Genomic DNA, 15,897 nt, shown 5'->3' on the forward strand with positions numbered 1-15,897 from the left:
TTTTTTCCTTCACGGTACATATTTTCATAAAGCAGATAAGAAGGCAGAGTATTTCATTAGGAGCTTCTGGAAACTTGTCATGCAACAGTTTGACAACCAATCACTGCAAAATTTGGCCGTAGCAATAATTTCCTGTGCTTTTGGCACCTACACTCCCCCCTCCCCCTTTGTAGTTCTCTTACCCTGCTGAAATTCTATGGGGGCACAGCATGATTTAGGGGGTCCATAGCCCCCTCTGGCCCACCCTGCCAACGCCACTACCTTTAGTTTGTCAGCAGTGTAGAGAGGGATTTTGAAAGGAAAATGTCTGGCGGTAAGACGCAGAACATTTGGGGTGTTATTCACAAAGAAGAAATTCCTTTGCTTGGCGAACTCTACTTTTTGGGGGTTCTTTCAGACTGTGTCACCAGCTGGAGTGCCAATAAGAAATAAGAATTTGAATAGCACTATCTTTCTACTTGTGGTTAGGGAGTCAGGGGGATCTTGGCTGTCCTTCCCCTTGTTGATCATAAATGAGACCGTATGTCTCATTACACTTTCATAAAGCTTAGAAATTCTCACCCCATACCTAGACTACTTTGTGGGAAACTACTATTTGAAATGGAGTCTGCCTTTGAACAAAAGAGCTAATTTGTCAATACAGACATTCTGGTGGGGGTGTGCAGTTTGGAAAATTTGCCACAAAAAAAATTCATAATGGGCCTAAGTTTGTATAAAGGGTCAACATTTGGGTGACTTCTAGGAGGGCAGTGGGCATTGTCATTAAAATGGAGATATTTGAGCAGACTACTATACCTTGTAATTACAAGTACACAGTATATGCAGTATTATGCAAACATGCTTGGGAATTCTCCATATTTTACCCGTTGGCTTCTGGGTCAGTACTGTGTGATCTACAGGTGAGGGATTGCTGTTTAGCCCTGTCCATGACCTATACTGATCTTAGCCTTCCCATACATGTGGCGACCCCATCACCTTAGCAAATTAACTCAATTATTTCTCCTTTAAGAAGCAGGAGATCTGGGATGCTCCAATATATACAATACAATGGTTACATAGCTAGAAGCATGGTCATACCTGTGAAAAATGAACAGGAACCAGGTATGCCATCTTATGAATTGTCAAAGGTTCCATCTTGAAAAAAATATCTGCTAGGCAGTATGGTAATAATTAAGTATGGAGATTTATTACAATTATACTTATACTCGCAGATGATATCCTCCTGACTCTGTCTCGGCCCCTCGTCTCTTTGACAATTATACTTATACATCAAATTTGCTTTAATGGGATTGCACATTACTTTTCAATAACATTTGGTTTTATATCATCATTAGTTGTCCACTGTCCAGAATTACTGCCCCCTGAGAATGGCTATTTTGTCCAGAACAGCTGTAACAATCACTTTGATGCTGCATGTGGAATCCGATGCAAGACGGGGTTTGAGTTAGTTGGAAGTAGCATTCGGCTTTGTCAACCAAATGGACTGTGGTCAGGATCCCAGGCAACCTGCCGAGGTAAGTCAACTATGAATAGACGATTCTTCCCGTTGTTGTGCAGTAGCTATAATTATTCAGTGTCTAACAAGTAATGATTACCAGTTGAATGGACAATCAGGTTCAAAAAGCAAAACATACTTCCTATTAACCCACTGACCCTCAACTACAAAAGGGCCTTCAGTAAATGAGAATGGGAGTCTGAGATGTATTTAGGTTAAGAAAACAGCATGTGTCATTTATCCTCTTATCAAACGAGGAAAAAAGCTTTATTTGTACTAAAAAGGTTTTGATGGATATCGGAAGTAATCTAGTTGCCTAAAGCTGTTTTGTTAACAATTTTATAATTTCCTTCTTAACATCTGGAGGATATCCCTTGTATGCATTTGCCAAAATCTAGAACACCAGAGAGCTTTTACAGAGATAACGTTGGTATAGTTGTATCTTTTCCAGAAGAAATGATATGTTAATTAAACTGGCTTTTAACTAAACAACATTTGCACTTTATTTCACATAGCTCTGTGGCTTCCAAGGGATATAATGTTTAAAAATAGGATATACCCTCCATTAAAATCATAATATGCCTCTGAGCTTTTAAGATGTGTAATTATTACTCCAATTACTATGTTAAAGATAAGATACACGTGTGTATGAATACTTGATGCATATTTTTGTTATTATGAGTTGTTATTATGCCTTCTTTGCTACCAGAATTAACCTTAAAAGATTTTTTCTATGGCTCTAGGGGTTTGGACGTTATAGTTTTCCAGGTATTTAAGGTGTATTTTTAACTTTAATTATGGTGTAAGTTTAATTATCAGCACAGTGTAAATACTTTCTTCATACAAGCAGTAGATATTTTAGCTAGATGCCACCTAATCTTCATGACCAAACACAGACCACTGGTGGAATATAACACGTTTTCTTCATAGAAGATATATATCCTAATATGATTTGAAGTTGCAACAAGTAAAAAGAATATTATAAATAATAAATGTAAATTAAACCGAGCTGTAGTATGTGTGAACTAGTCATTGCAAAATTATGGATTGGCCATTTCCTTATTGTTTTGAAGGGTTCAGCCCCACTTCCTTTGGTTGCAGAAAGTAGCAAAGAACAGTATGTGATAACATTATATTGAGTTTATTTTTATAGCGCCAGCAGATTCCATATGCTGTTACAGCAGAGTCAGTAAATAATTTAAAATCAAACACAATAACAAACTGGTACAAAAAGACAAAGAGGGCCCTGCTCTTGCCAGCTCACAATCTAGTCGGTGATTGATGAGGAAGTGAAACAGTATGAGAGGACTGCTTGGATAGGGATGATCTGTAGAGAATGTTGGATATTGAGATGGCTTCTAAAAGGGGGGATTTCAGAGCTTTGCATATGAGGGAGAATGTTTGACTGAATGAGGTAGAGAATTCCACATAAGGGGTACAGCATGAGTGAAATCCTGAATACAGATCAGGCATGAGGTAATGACGGTAGGAAAGAGGTCATGAGAGAAACGAAGAGGTGGTGTATTTGGATAAGAGGGTACAGATGTAGTGGGTGCGGGGTAGTTAAGGGCTGTTAGGTCAGGAGTTTGAATTTAATTCTGGAGGGTATGGGGAGCCAGTGGAGGGATTGGCACAGTGGAGTAGCAGATAAGGAACAGTAAATTAGTTTAAATTTAATCTAGCTGCAGTGTTGAGGATGGATTGGAGTGATCAATGGTGGGAGAGAGGGAGACCAGTTAGTAAGGAGTTGCAATAATCCAGGCGGAATATCACAAGAGAGTGGATTAGTATTTTGGTTGTTTCTTGTGTGAAGAATGGACACATTTGGGAAATGTTTTTCAGGTTAAGGCGGGAGGATTTGGTAAGAGACTGGATGTAAGGGATGATGAAGAGAACAGAGTCAAGGCCTTTGTCAATTAGTTGGGTGGGGAGTTGTCAACAGTAATAGAGATGTCAGGATTTGTGGACAGAGGGGATGGCAGGATAACTATAAGATCAGACTTTGAAATGCTTCAGGATATGCAGCGCCATAAGCACTGGTAAGGACTGGTGGTGCATCCAGCCACCAGTCATCTAACACTAGTCTTTTTCCCCTCAAAGAATTCTTGTTTATTTTTATAATTATTATGTAATACAGCATTTACTTAATCTTGCAAAGGGATAAATTAAACCATTTCTTGGCACGCATACATACATTTACATATTTATTAATATTTTTATAATGAAAACATATTTGCATTATTGTTTTCTATTTTGTGTCACACTCACAATATATATCTAAATATAAATATATTTAAATATATTTTATTTTTTTGTAGTGAAGACATGTCCAAAACTTCATAGAATTGAACACAGTAGCGTAAACTGTTCAGGAGGTGATATATCATATGGAACTGTGTGCTCTGTGACATGTAATGAGGGATATAAATTGGAAGGAAGTTCCAGACTCTATTGTCAAGGAAATTCACAATGGGATTCTAGAGAACCTCACTGTAAAGGTATGTTCATGATGTTGCCTTTTTACTTCTGGAGTGGATGATGTACTTAAAGGGGTAATTGTGTTTTTTGCCACAGGATCAGTGTTTCCATGATCAGTTCCCTTTTTTTAACAAGTGGTGTTTTGCTTAGAAATGTTAACTTTCTTTGGTCTCTTACCTGTTCTCTTGCAGGCCGCACTCAGGTACAAACCTGAGAATGGACTATGTTGTCTTTTTGGTCCCATGTTTTATTTTAGACATGGACGAACCTATTAATATCATTATTAATATCAGTATTATTATTATGTAGCACAATTACAAAAGGGGAGATTAAAAATTTACAATAATATAAAAAATTGACTGTAGAAAAATTACCGCTCGTTGAGAGAAAAGGGTCCTGCTCTTGTGAGCTTAAAGTTCAGAAGGACCTTAGCTAACACAATCTAATGGCTTTTCGGAGAAGCATATGAGAAACATATGTAATTTGGTTTGTAGTTCCCTGATCGTTTTAACATCGCCATCATATTAATTGTGTGTTGAGCAGAGATCCATTGTTCCAGTTTCACGAAACCAAAAAATGTTCTAATATTACCCCTAAATTGTGGACAAGAACCAGCTGTATTTGGATCTACGTGCCACTTGAGATGTCAAAAAGGTTTCTTGTTATTTGGCGTCAGTCATGAAGTGAAATGCATTGGGGATGGAAAATGGAGCGAAGATGTTCAAAAAGCCACGTGCAAAGGTAAATGAAATGTAAATAAAACATTTAATTTGAAAAGAGCTTTTGAGAAGAGAAATAAGTACCTTTTCATGAAGGTACTTACATGTATGAAGTTGTGTCATGTTTTATTTCGTCTATACAAATAATAACACAGTACATTGAGTGAAGGTAGAATAATGTTATTGTCCTAGGAGGGATTTTGGAAAGTATATAACTTGGCTTATAATTTTGGTGTGACGTGCATAGCCCTGGTCCTATTATGACAATGAATTTAACTTATATATATACAATAAAATATTATTATTATTTTAACAGGCAATACGAGGGCAGATATAGGAGATAAGGGGTTAGTGGAGAAGAAAAAAAAATAAAACAAATAAAACCAGAACTAAGAGAAGACAGACATGACATCATTTTTGCAATAGAGTTTTCTAAACAGAATCTATAATTGTGGTCTTATGACATTAATCATTTTGTAGCTATGTAACTGATTAAAAACTCATTAGTCATCTATACAACAGCAGCCAAAATGAATACGTGGGATAGCTTACCCATGCCTCAACCCAACTGCTTGGACATAGGCAGCACCCTCACTTCTCATTTGGCTTATTATTGGAGCAGAGCAGACTCTAGTAGTCCCCTGAATCTCTGAATTCATATTGAACTTGAGATGAAGGAGATAATAGCTGCGTGTTGCTCTTTGTTCCACCCTGACTTTAAATATCTATGTTTATAGTGGTGAATATGGTCTTGGCCTACGGTTTCAAGGCCTCGATAGGGAACATAGGGAACATATAGCATTCTAGTAGGCAATGGAGTCTCTTCATGGCCTCTACATGCCTGGGCACCTTTAGTGCTTTCTAACCTGTGCAATAGAGAAAGCATCTAGTAATCTGATGTATTCACCTGTAACTAATGGACTTTTTTATTTCTCCACTAATGACAGTTTTAGAGTGGCATTTTACATCAAGCGTGTTAATAATTAACTAGACATTCCTTAGAATGATATTTACAAATTACCTGACTTCAAATTTATGTGAGATCTAAACAGCCCTAAGACACGTTGAAGGTTTTATTTCATCAAGGCAGATGTTTCTGCTTTAAACTGCTTTGAACAGAGTTTCATAACCTTTGGTGTGCCTGCTACAGTTATCATCACTTTACCGGTTGACACATGTGGTGGTGAAAAAATGGGTCTGATCACTAAGAAATTGAAACCAGAGGTTTTAATAGCTAATGGCAAGTTTATAAGGGGAAGCGATCATTGGTCACCTCTGAAAACCCTCATATTATTTAAAAAAAAACCTATTATGTTAGTGAACTAAGCTTCTAAATCTTTGTTTTTAGTTTTGTTTTGTTTTTAGCTTGTTTGGTTGAGTATACTATAGTAAAGCTGCAAATACAGTGCTAAGCCAAAGTTATTTTCAAGCTTTTGTGACATCTTTTTTTTTTATTAAACAGAATCATTTTAAGATGTCTTAATCAAGTGTAATAGTGTATTTTTATTGTTGTTAATTTGATATATGATGTTCTTCGTGACAGATGTGGAACCCCCTGAAATCAACTGTCCAGATGACATTGTGGCTCAGAACATTGAACACCAGAATTCAGCCCATGTAGACTGGAGTGCACCCGTAGCCGAGGACAATTCTGGTGAAGAAGTGAGCGCCAAGAAAATATGCTTTTTAATTACAATTCTTTATGGGAAATAGTATATGGACATGACAGACATGTACTCACCTCCAGTCAGCTCCAGCGCTGGCGCTACTGAACGCTGTGTGCAGGGGTCTGTATATTAACCCCAGTGTGCATATGTAAAGTCTTCCCATTGATCTCAATGGGAGCACTTTCCTGCCACTGATTGGCTGCTTATCCTGTCAATCAGTGACAAGAACCTACTGCTATAGATTTTACTTTACTGCCATAAAAAGCTAACCAGTGGTAAGTGGTAAGACATTTTGGATCATGGAATGAGAAAGAAAGTTTGGAGCATTGTCAGGGAGGTAATTTATGTTTTTTCCATTTGAAATGATGCACTTTAAAGTACTAACATAGTACTTTAATATGGATTTTTCTATAAAAGGGGTGTCAATGACATTAGACTGTCCCTTTAAGTGTGAATTTTGCAACGCTACTGGCTGAGAATCGTGATTCTCTTTTTTTTTGCTATAGTTTACCTGTTGATGCTTTAAGTCATATTATTGTTATTACACCTTTTTCCAGCTACTGCTGGGAATATGATATAATGGAGGATATAAATATTAAGGAAAATAGCAGTATAAAAATATAGAGTGTGTGCACAGGAAGATAAATGCTATACTAGCAGTAGGCTCACTGTGAAGTGATACTGTAAAAGCATTAGGATGCTACTTAACTGTGTGCTCCGAACTGAGTGCTAAAAAGGGTCATCAAGTCATCTGCAGTATGGCTTTCCTAAACATTATAAAGTGTTAGACCATAAATTTGGTCATTGTAGAATCAGGATGAATATTTTTTGGTGGAATTACAGTAAATTTGTCTGGACTATGATCTGTAAGAAGAAAAAAGAACATGCTAATGGATATATTTCCTTCACAAATTATCTCTTCACACACACGTTTTGCATTTTCTTTTTCAAGGTATCTATTCAGGGCAGTCCAGCGTTCCTACCCCCTCATATGTTTCCAATTGGAGAAGTGATGGTTACTTATACAGCCACTGATACATCTGGTAATCAGGCAAGCTGCACATTTAAGATCAAGGTTATTGGTAAGTCTAGAACTGGAAACTATATGATATACTGGATACACTTTAGTTAACACGTGTGGGTTCTTCAGATCTTAATATGATCATGAATCATAGTAAATCTCATGAATTTAGCTTCTGTGCTGTCCACTGGTCTGGAAAGAAAACATGGTGGCCACTCTATACCCATTGTATCGCCACAAGGGTTATCGAGCTACAGAAATATAGGATACAAAAGTCTTTTTGGATACATTGTTCTTCAGATTTCCGGTTTATGACTGATAGAGACTATTTCGATCCACTTGTATTCGAAAACAAGAACGAGGCACTGTGGACAATCAGACACCTCCAGATTTCAAACACTGAACAAAGACATTTTAATAAACGACCAATCAGACATCAGTGTTTTGTAAGTCAAAGCATTTCAGTAATGTGAGAGAACGTATTAAAAACGATGCTTGATGATCTTGGGAAGAAGAAAATCTGTAATGGCTCTGATTAATTTCTCTCTTTTTTTTTTTTTTGCTAAATTTTTAACTTCTTTGTAACATCTTAAAACTGCAGTTTTACAAATTTGGTTTGCATTCACATACATTCCTGAAGGTTATACAAAATTATTAACCTCAGGGGTCCTTTGATGACTAAATTCCATTAAAAAGGTATTTGGAGGGATGGTTTGACCAGTGTGAGCTCAAATTACTTGTCCCTTATTAAGTTAGCTCCATATGCCAGACACCACATAGAGTTGCTAATCTCAGAAGATTAAAAGTGACATGCATTAGATTTTATGGAAATTAAATTGCGGTATTAAAAAAAATAACATTTTTTTTTTTGCGCCATTGAACTGTTAATGATGTTGTAATCCACAGGATTCTAAAGCAAATGTGTAAATTATTACAAATGGAAACTCATTCTTTATCTTTTTTCTTCTAAGATGTGGACCCCCCAGTTATTGACAGGTGCCGATCCCCACCAGCAATACAAGCGACTGGTGATACACAAAGTGCAACATGGGAGGAACCGCAATTCTCAGACAATTCTGGTGAGATAAGTAGCCCAGTCATAGCCGTTGTGGGAATATACTATTTTTTTTTCTGGTTTTCTAGTAAACCCTTTGCTACTATAGGGTATATGAGGGAATATACAGTGTTGGTTAATGGAATTAGTTACTTAAAAACCCGCACGGGGGGAGATTTCAAGGTTATCTTGCAACATTTACAGTACATTGGTCTGTGTTGTAGCCAGGTGAGCAAAGTAGCCCTTACAAATGCTTAGTGGCCTGGGGTAACCCACAACAGTGAATCATTTGTATATAACCTTCTCCGTATGTCATGATCTGTTTTATCACTATATTTGGGCAATTGTTTTGGGGAATTTAAGCAATGGGTTATCCTGGCGATTTTAAGTGGATCTAAAACAATAGATTTTTGAGCGAACATGCACTTAAAATACCTTATTTAAAAAAAAAAAAACACCAGCAGGACCTTTCTGATCACCGGAGTACAATACAATGTTTCTGTAAAGGAAGTGGTATAACAAAAAACATTAAACAGAAATGGCAAAGTAGTGAAGCCAGATACTTCAGGAATTTTGACTTCTGTTGACAAAAATGTGTTATTTTCAGGTTCACCTTTAATCGTAACAAAAACTCATTCACCTGGATATTTTTTCCCTCACGGAGAAACCATTGTTCAGTATATTGCGACAGATCCATCTGGAAACAGCAGGACCTGTGAGATTCATATTGTCATTAAAGGTATGGAACCCCAAACCCGTTTGTTTCCTACACAATATGCCTTCTAGTTGGACTTGGACTTAGACCTACATACAGCAGTTTTGATCTTGGTAGGTCCTATCCTTGTAGGATGCAATACCCCAGACCCATTCAAGTAATTATGCAAAAGCCCGTATTGACAAAGGTGATTTTTATTTTGCTGATCGTGTAGTAAGAGGGAGAAGTGTTAACCACCTTCATTCTATTATCTGTATTACTTTTTTTTTATATGAACGCAGTGTGTTTTTTTAGCAAGGAAATTAATCAAGGGAACACCTGTACGTTCTACAACTGCTATTTTTCCAGATATTAACACTGTTAGTAATTAAATAATGATTTATTACTTAATTAATACAAGTAATGTACCTATAGGTTCACCTTGTGAGATTCCAGCTACTCCACAGAATGGAGAATATGTCTGTTCCAAAGATGTGGAAGGTGTGAACTGTACTTTAGTGTGTCGGGAAGGCTATGCTGTGGCAGAGGGATCAGTCCAGAACTTTTACTGTGCACTGAGCGATGGGCTGTGGAGGCCACCACATACAACTGACTGGCCAGAATGTTCAGGTAAGTGCAAAAAAATGAAATAACAAGGTAAAGGTGTTCAAGATTAAAAAGATTAAAATATTAAATGGTTGTATATTAATAATACTAAACACCTTGGCCCAGGTAATTTACCGCAGAGTTATTTTATATAAGCTAACCTGCCATGTCCACCTCTCCAGGATTAATTGGCTAAACAATGAACAGTGGGCAAACTATGGCCAAATTCTCTAAAGTGAACATGTCATCAGCATATATGATGACAAGGTCCACTACAGGTAAGTATGACTGTGTACATAGAATACCTGGGAACTTTCAAGGGTAGGCTATCCCTAGTTCTCCCTCTTCCGGGGGAATGGCTTTAAGAGATGGCAGTTCTAGGGCAGGCAATCTTTAGTGGATGGGGAGTTGGCATGGCTAAACATGGAGGTCAAACATGGAGAGTTCCCAGGTATGGTATTCTGTGACACTGTAAAAAGCATTGTACATATGGCAGTGGCCATACTTGAACACCTTCAGCAAACATACATTTTGTTCAATGTTTTCTAACAAATTACTCATGTAATTGATTCTGCGCCATATACATATACAATATACAATAAGCACAGTGGCTTTTTTTCTGGCAGGTGCATTTTGACTTATGAAAGGTACACCCTGGCAAGTGTCTCCAGCAAGAACAACTGGGTTATCTGATGTGTCTAAGTGACTGCATCAGCAACCAAATGTTATGTTAATGAACTCATCTATCAGTGTCGCTAATGTCCGTTTTTCTTTTATTTAAAAATTAAATGTTATTAGTGTTTTTTTTAAACTTGATGTCGTTTTTCAATTAGTTTTTCTTCTGGACATTAAAAAGAAGGACATTTCAATGAAGTAGTCTTAAATGATCAGTCTTAAAAGATACTTTTATCTTGCAGTATGTTCTTTTCAATTAGGAAGAAGATTGAAAGTTATTAAATGATATTCTGTTCATCTTTTCAGTAAAGAGATACGCTAACAACGGTTTTAAATCATTCGAGATGCTCTATAAGGCAACACGATGTGATGACAGCAATATCCTGAAAAATCTTGCAGATGCTTTCCAGAGTTCCCTTGGTAAAATGGTAGGTTAGTAGTATTTTGTTTTGTTTTTTTTTTAGAATTTCTGACCAATATTTAAAACCTATAAGCTACATGTCTATATAATGTTAATAGCCTTTTTGTAATAATGTTAATAATAATCATAAGTAATTTAAATCACTTCCCACAAAACAAGCAAAGCCTTACCTAACCAGATGAATTACTTTCAGTAATCATGAAATAACACTTCAACCTTCTGGAAAGATTCTGTCTTTAAAGATTATGGTATATAACTGGGTTATTCACTGAGGCAGGAGTTTGAAGTTGAGTACACATAAACTTACTAACTTCATTGCACATTAGGAAGAGCCATTTGCAGCCAATGCAAGATGAGTTTAGCTGGCCCTGTATGATGTATGGTTAATGTTGGGGGTTTCTAGTAAGTCATATTTCTCATTTAACCATGTAATATACACACTTGCAGGAGAAATTTGTGATGGCTTGCCCTACGTAATGCATAGTAAAGCAAATTAACTGAAACAGCAACTGTCCTTCAAACTACCGCTTTACTGAATTGCAACCTTTTACATGTTTTGTCGTTGATTGGTTGAAGACCATAGCACATTTTACTTTATAAGAGAAATATATTGGCTTAATGAGTGCATTGTTTTGTACATTCCGCATGTTCTGTTAGTAAAATGAATGATCTTGTTATTTCCTCCAGGTTCCTTCATTTTGTAGTGATGTCGATGACATTGATTGCCGACTCGAGGATCAATACCAGAGACAGTGCCTTGAATACAATTATGATTATGAAAATGGATTTGCCATAGGTAACGACCAAAAAAGCAGTAGAATACATTATTATTACCTTGTTCTATAGGTGTATCGCTACATATTGTTTATCAAGTTGTGCTTTGATTTGGATGTTGATGGATCTATTAGGTGAAATATACCAAGGCAAAGAGCAGTAGTGAGTAGAATGCACTCATTTTAGCTAAATCCAATATTTCAAGGAGCTCCCCACAAGCTAAACAGCACTCAGTATGCAGTCATGGTGTGTTGACATGATCCCACCTCTCCTCATTTAGTCCCTAACGGAAGAGATCTCATACCATGCTCTCCCTCAATGGCCAGTGACTGAAGAAATCAAATTATAATGTCACATCCAAGTGCCTTTAGTCACACAGATTATGCCACCAGATTATGCCACCAGCTCCTTAGCACAAAGACCACCAGGAACACAGTTGTAGTCCCTAGTATACAGAATAAGGCAGAGGCAAGTATAAGATGGCGAGGGGGGGGATTCCCAAGTATGATCAAGAATAGGGTACTCTGAAACATAGCCTCAACTCCCAACTGGTGACTATAAGAAGGAACTATAAGAAGGAACATGATGACAGGAAGACCTATCAATGAACATTGGTCAAATGCACTAGATGTTTTAATTTTTTATTGAATTTGTATGCTTTATGTGCAGAAAATGTGTTACTTTCTCTAAATATTACCAATAAATACACTTATTCAAGCAAAACGATCTATTGTCAAAATGTTCTGAACTTTACATTCCAGATCATGATGTTCAAAATTCCATAATACACGTAGGACATGATTATTATTTGCAACATGCTTTCACAACTGTATACAGGGGACGTAAAACCAATTAACAGAAAATAAGTATAGAGATGGAAACTTTCTTGAACTTTTGTTACTGTATCTTTGAAGAAACATACTAAGGTTTACACTTTTTTTTAGGGCCTGGTGGATGGGGAGGTGGCAATAGGCTGGATTATGCCTATGATGATTTTTTTGATGTAACGGATGAAGAAGAAACAGAAAAGCCTCTGTCTGATTCCGCACATGCAGCACCACTACGTGTTAAGAGACACAAAAAGAGACCGAATATCCCTACGACAGACCAGAAAGTTAAATTTGTTTTTAACATAACAGGTAAGAGAAATTTGATGTAAGGATGAGAAAAATTGCTTTTGATTTGAGTAACTGCAAACAAATCCGGTTCATCCACAGGGACATGCCAGGCAGCTGGCCAAAAACTCAAGTTAGCTGTGGGCATTTCAAACCAGCATTGCTAGATATAATGGTGACCGGGGGATGGGGGATCAGAATTACAGTTAACCTGGAAGATTGTCTTCTAAGGAATTTAATCCTTTACTAAGCTCACACGTTAATAGATCTTATGAGATCAAATTTGATGAAAGAAGACATTTCCAGTGTACACACTTTTAGTTGTAAGCCTTCAAGCCTTACTTGTACATTGGCCTATACTATACAGGTTTCATTTTTATTATTCATCTCATCCACTTCTGGAAGAGTTATGTCTTCTTATTAGACATAACAAGTAGTACATCCCATAACAATTTGGAATTACGGTAACAAGTGGGACGAAGCTGCTCAAAGAGCTTACAGTCTGGACGGAGGTGGTTGTATACTACACAAGTACCAATACTCCAAGTAGAAGAATCACAGAATTCCCACAATATGTCACAATAGAAAACCATTATCATATTTTGTATTATTAAGTGTCAAATTAGACACTTTTATACAACATTTTAGTCCAATAAATCAGTGTCAATATATCTTCCATATTTTACATGATGGTTGCAGGCATACTTGGGAACTTTTTTAATGAACTGATCCTGAGACTCTTCAAATAGTAACCCTTTAATAGGCCATTATGAACATTCTATGTAGTTAGTCTCCAAATGTTACCCAAATGGCCATAATACCGGTCCTCAAGGAAACCTTGAGTTGTCATTATTTAAAGATACACTTAATTGAGTTGCCTGTAAAATGTATATATGTAAGTCCAATATGGCCACTGAGCTAACTACTGTATAATACATGTTAGAATTGCTTTCGTGGGGGTACTCCTGAATGTTAGCCCTGAAATTATGTTCTCCAACTTCTTAGACAATGCTCATCAATCCCGTGCAGTTTAATATTTTCAATAATATGACACCGAGTTTAACCAGATATACATTCTCTCATTGTGGTAGCTACAGAAGCACACTTTTGAAGGTTTCTTAGATTTTTACTGTCATCCATGAAAGGTAATTGATTTTCACCAGAGATGAGGTGTCAACATCCAGCAGAAGAGTGAGCTTAACTAGAATATAAACCAAATGGTGTCTGGCAGCCAATACAAATCTGATTTGACACATGAAACTGACTTAACCAGCAAGTTAAATAAATACCACTCATTTCCTATGCAGTTGCACAGAAAGCCAACATTACAGTGATGCCTGTTGTATAAACGTCTTGTTCACTCCCATGAATGGGCTTGTAAAAGCATGGAGAAATAATAACAATAATAGTAATAATGTGTGTATATCTGTTCCATCTTCATATCAAAAATGCCCAGTTTGAAGATCATCAAAAGAGTTACTTGTGTAATTATTTTGTTAAAAAAAGTTTTGTTTTTTTTCTCCAGCCAGTGTACCACTACCAACTAGAAGAAATGACACCTTGGAATCGGAAAACCAACATCGTCTCCTCAAAACCTTAGAAACCATAACAAATAGACTCAAGAGAACTCTTAGAAAGGAGCCTCTGCACACAATCCAGTTTTCATCAGAGGTGATCATTGCTGACAGTAACTCTCTGGAAGAAGGGAAAGCCTTTCTGTTCTGCAGGCCAGGCACAGTGTTAAAAGGACGAATGTGTGGTAAGTAGGCTATATCAGAAGTTTTATATAAAGTGTTGTTCAACATCCTTTTAAGATGGGCACCGGGTAGATGGTGTTTAGCAGTGAAAGATCCACTCTGACACCTGTTGCATACGAAAAGTCCTGAGGCCGGTCAAGATCCCGCTCCGGCGACCCGGAAGATTCAGGTGTTGACCCGGAGAACAGGAGAAGCGGTGCTTCACCCATAGTTCTCCGGGTTAAACCCGGAGCGTTCCAAGGTATGCCTATAGGGTAGGGGTGTGAGCTAAAATGGCTGCACCTCCACTCTTCACAAGCAAAGTCAACTTTGGACTCAAACTCAAGCTGTACCGGATATTTATTATTGGATCCTTTACCTCCAATTTCCATTATAATTCATATCAATGTGCAACGCATTGAATTCCAGGGGCAAGAGTGGACACTTTCCATTCCATTGGAATTTTGCAATAATTGAAGGTAATATTATAGAGAGAAATATATTTTGAGTCTAATAGTGTCATTTAGTGATGGTTCACTAACAAATTTTACTTCATTGATTAAAAATATTTGGCCATAGATCCCCTTTTATAAATAAATGGAAGTTAGATGTGGGATAAATTAAATTAGGGTAGTGAAAATTAAAGAGCTGAAACAAAGAGAATACTTTTACCCTATATACCCTACTATTGGACTTTTGTTATGATATTTATTACTACTATCACTATTATTAATTTACACAAGAATTCACACAGCATTTTATAGAGCATTTTATGGAGTATGCCAATTAACAGCTGTATCAACTGATACTTTATAACATCTGTTTATCAGGAGGTAAAGATCAGTGTATATTAGTCATCAGCACACAGAAGATAATTAAAATGCTATACAATTTTTCTAGCAAGGTAGGATTTCATTATGAATTCTGTTTAGGTGTGAAAATCTTATATTTGCAGAAGGTTTTTTTTTTTGTTTCAATTTAATACATTTCTAAGGCAGTTTATTAAAATGCAAATGTGACAGAGATAGATGCACTCCAAAGAGGAAAACACCTGACTGATACGTTATGCTTGCACATGTAGATCAAACTACATTCTGTTCTAAGGTTTTTGTTTTATTTATGTATATCAGATCCATACAAGTGTAATCTTGATTTGTGTACAAGAGCATGTGTGTACAAACCCAAGATGCATTGCTTGCAAGCACATCTGTGAATTGCATCACCAATACTATACTATTGTACATTAATTGGTGTTCTGGTTTGTTTATTAAAAGCTATTTGATATCAAAATAACAATGTGAACAATGTGAATTTCCATATTAATACAGATAAGGGATCATATTTCTCTCTCTCTATATATAATATATATATATATATATAGATATATATATATATATATATATATATCTATATATATATATATATATGTACACTGCCTTTCA

At 36.5% G+C, this 15,897-nt stretch overlaps 1 protein-coding gene across 1 annotated transcript in view; it reads left to right on the forward strand.

Moving 5' to 3' along the window:
* The window catches only part of SVEP1 (sushi, von Willebrand factor type A, EGF and pentraxin domain containing 1), a 106,273-nt gene that overhangs the window by 37,580 nt on the left and 52,796 nt on the right, over nt 1-15,897 (forward strand). The window contains exons 5-16 of the mRNA XM_053465856.1: nt 1,335-1,514; nt 3,814-3,993; nt 4,517-4,714; nt 6,236-6,354; nt 7,312-7,441; nt 8,352-8,459; nt 9,042-9,173; nt 9,564-9,758; nt 10,716-10,837; nt 11,518-11,626; nt 12,549-12,743; nt 14,245-14,478. Coding sequence (XP_053321831.1) covers nt 1,335-1,514; nt 3,814-3,993; nt 4,517-4,714; nt 6,236-6,354; nt 7,312-7,441; nt 8,352-8,459; nt 9,042-9,173; nt 9,564-9,758; nt 10,716-10,837; nt 11,518-11,626; nt 12,549-12,743; nt 14,245-14,478 — 1,902 coding nt within the window. The remainder of the gene's footprint in view (nt 1-1,334; nt 1,515-3,813; nt 3,994-4,516; nt 4,715-6,235; nt 6,355-7,311; nt 7,442-8,351; nt 8,460-9,041; nt 9,174-9,563; nt 9,759-10,715; nt 10,838-11,517; nt 11,627-12,548; nt 12,744-14,244; nt 14,479-15,897) is intronic.

This window comes from Spea bombifrons, chromosome 1 (assembly GCF_027358695.1).
Source record: "Spea bombifrons isolate aSpeBom1 chromosome 1, aSpeBom1.2.pri, whole genome shotgun sequence".
Classification (NCBI taxonomy): Eukaryota; Metazoa; Chordata; class Amphibia; order Anura; family Pelobatidae; genus Spea; species Spea bombifrons.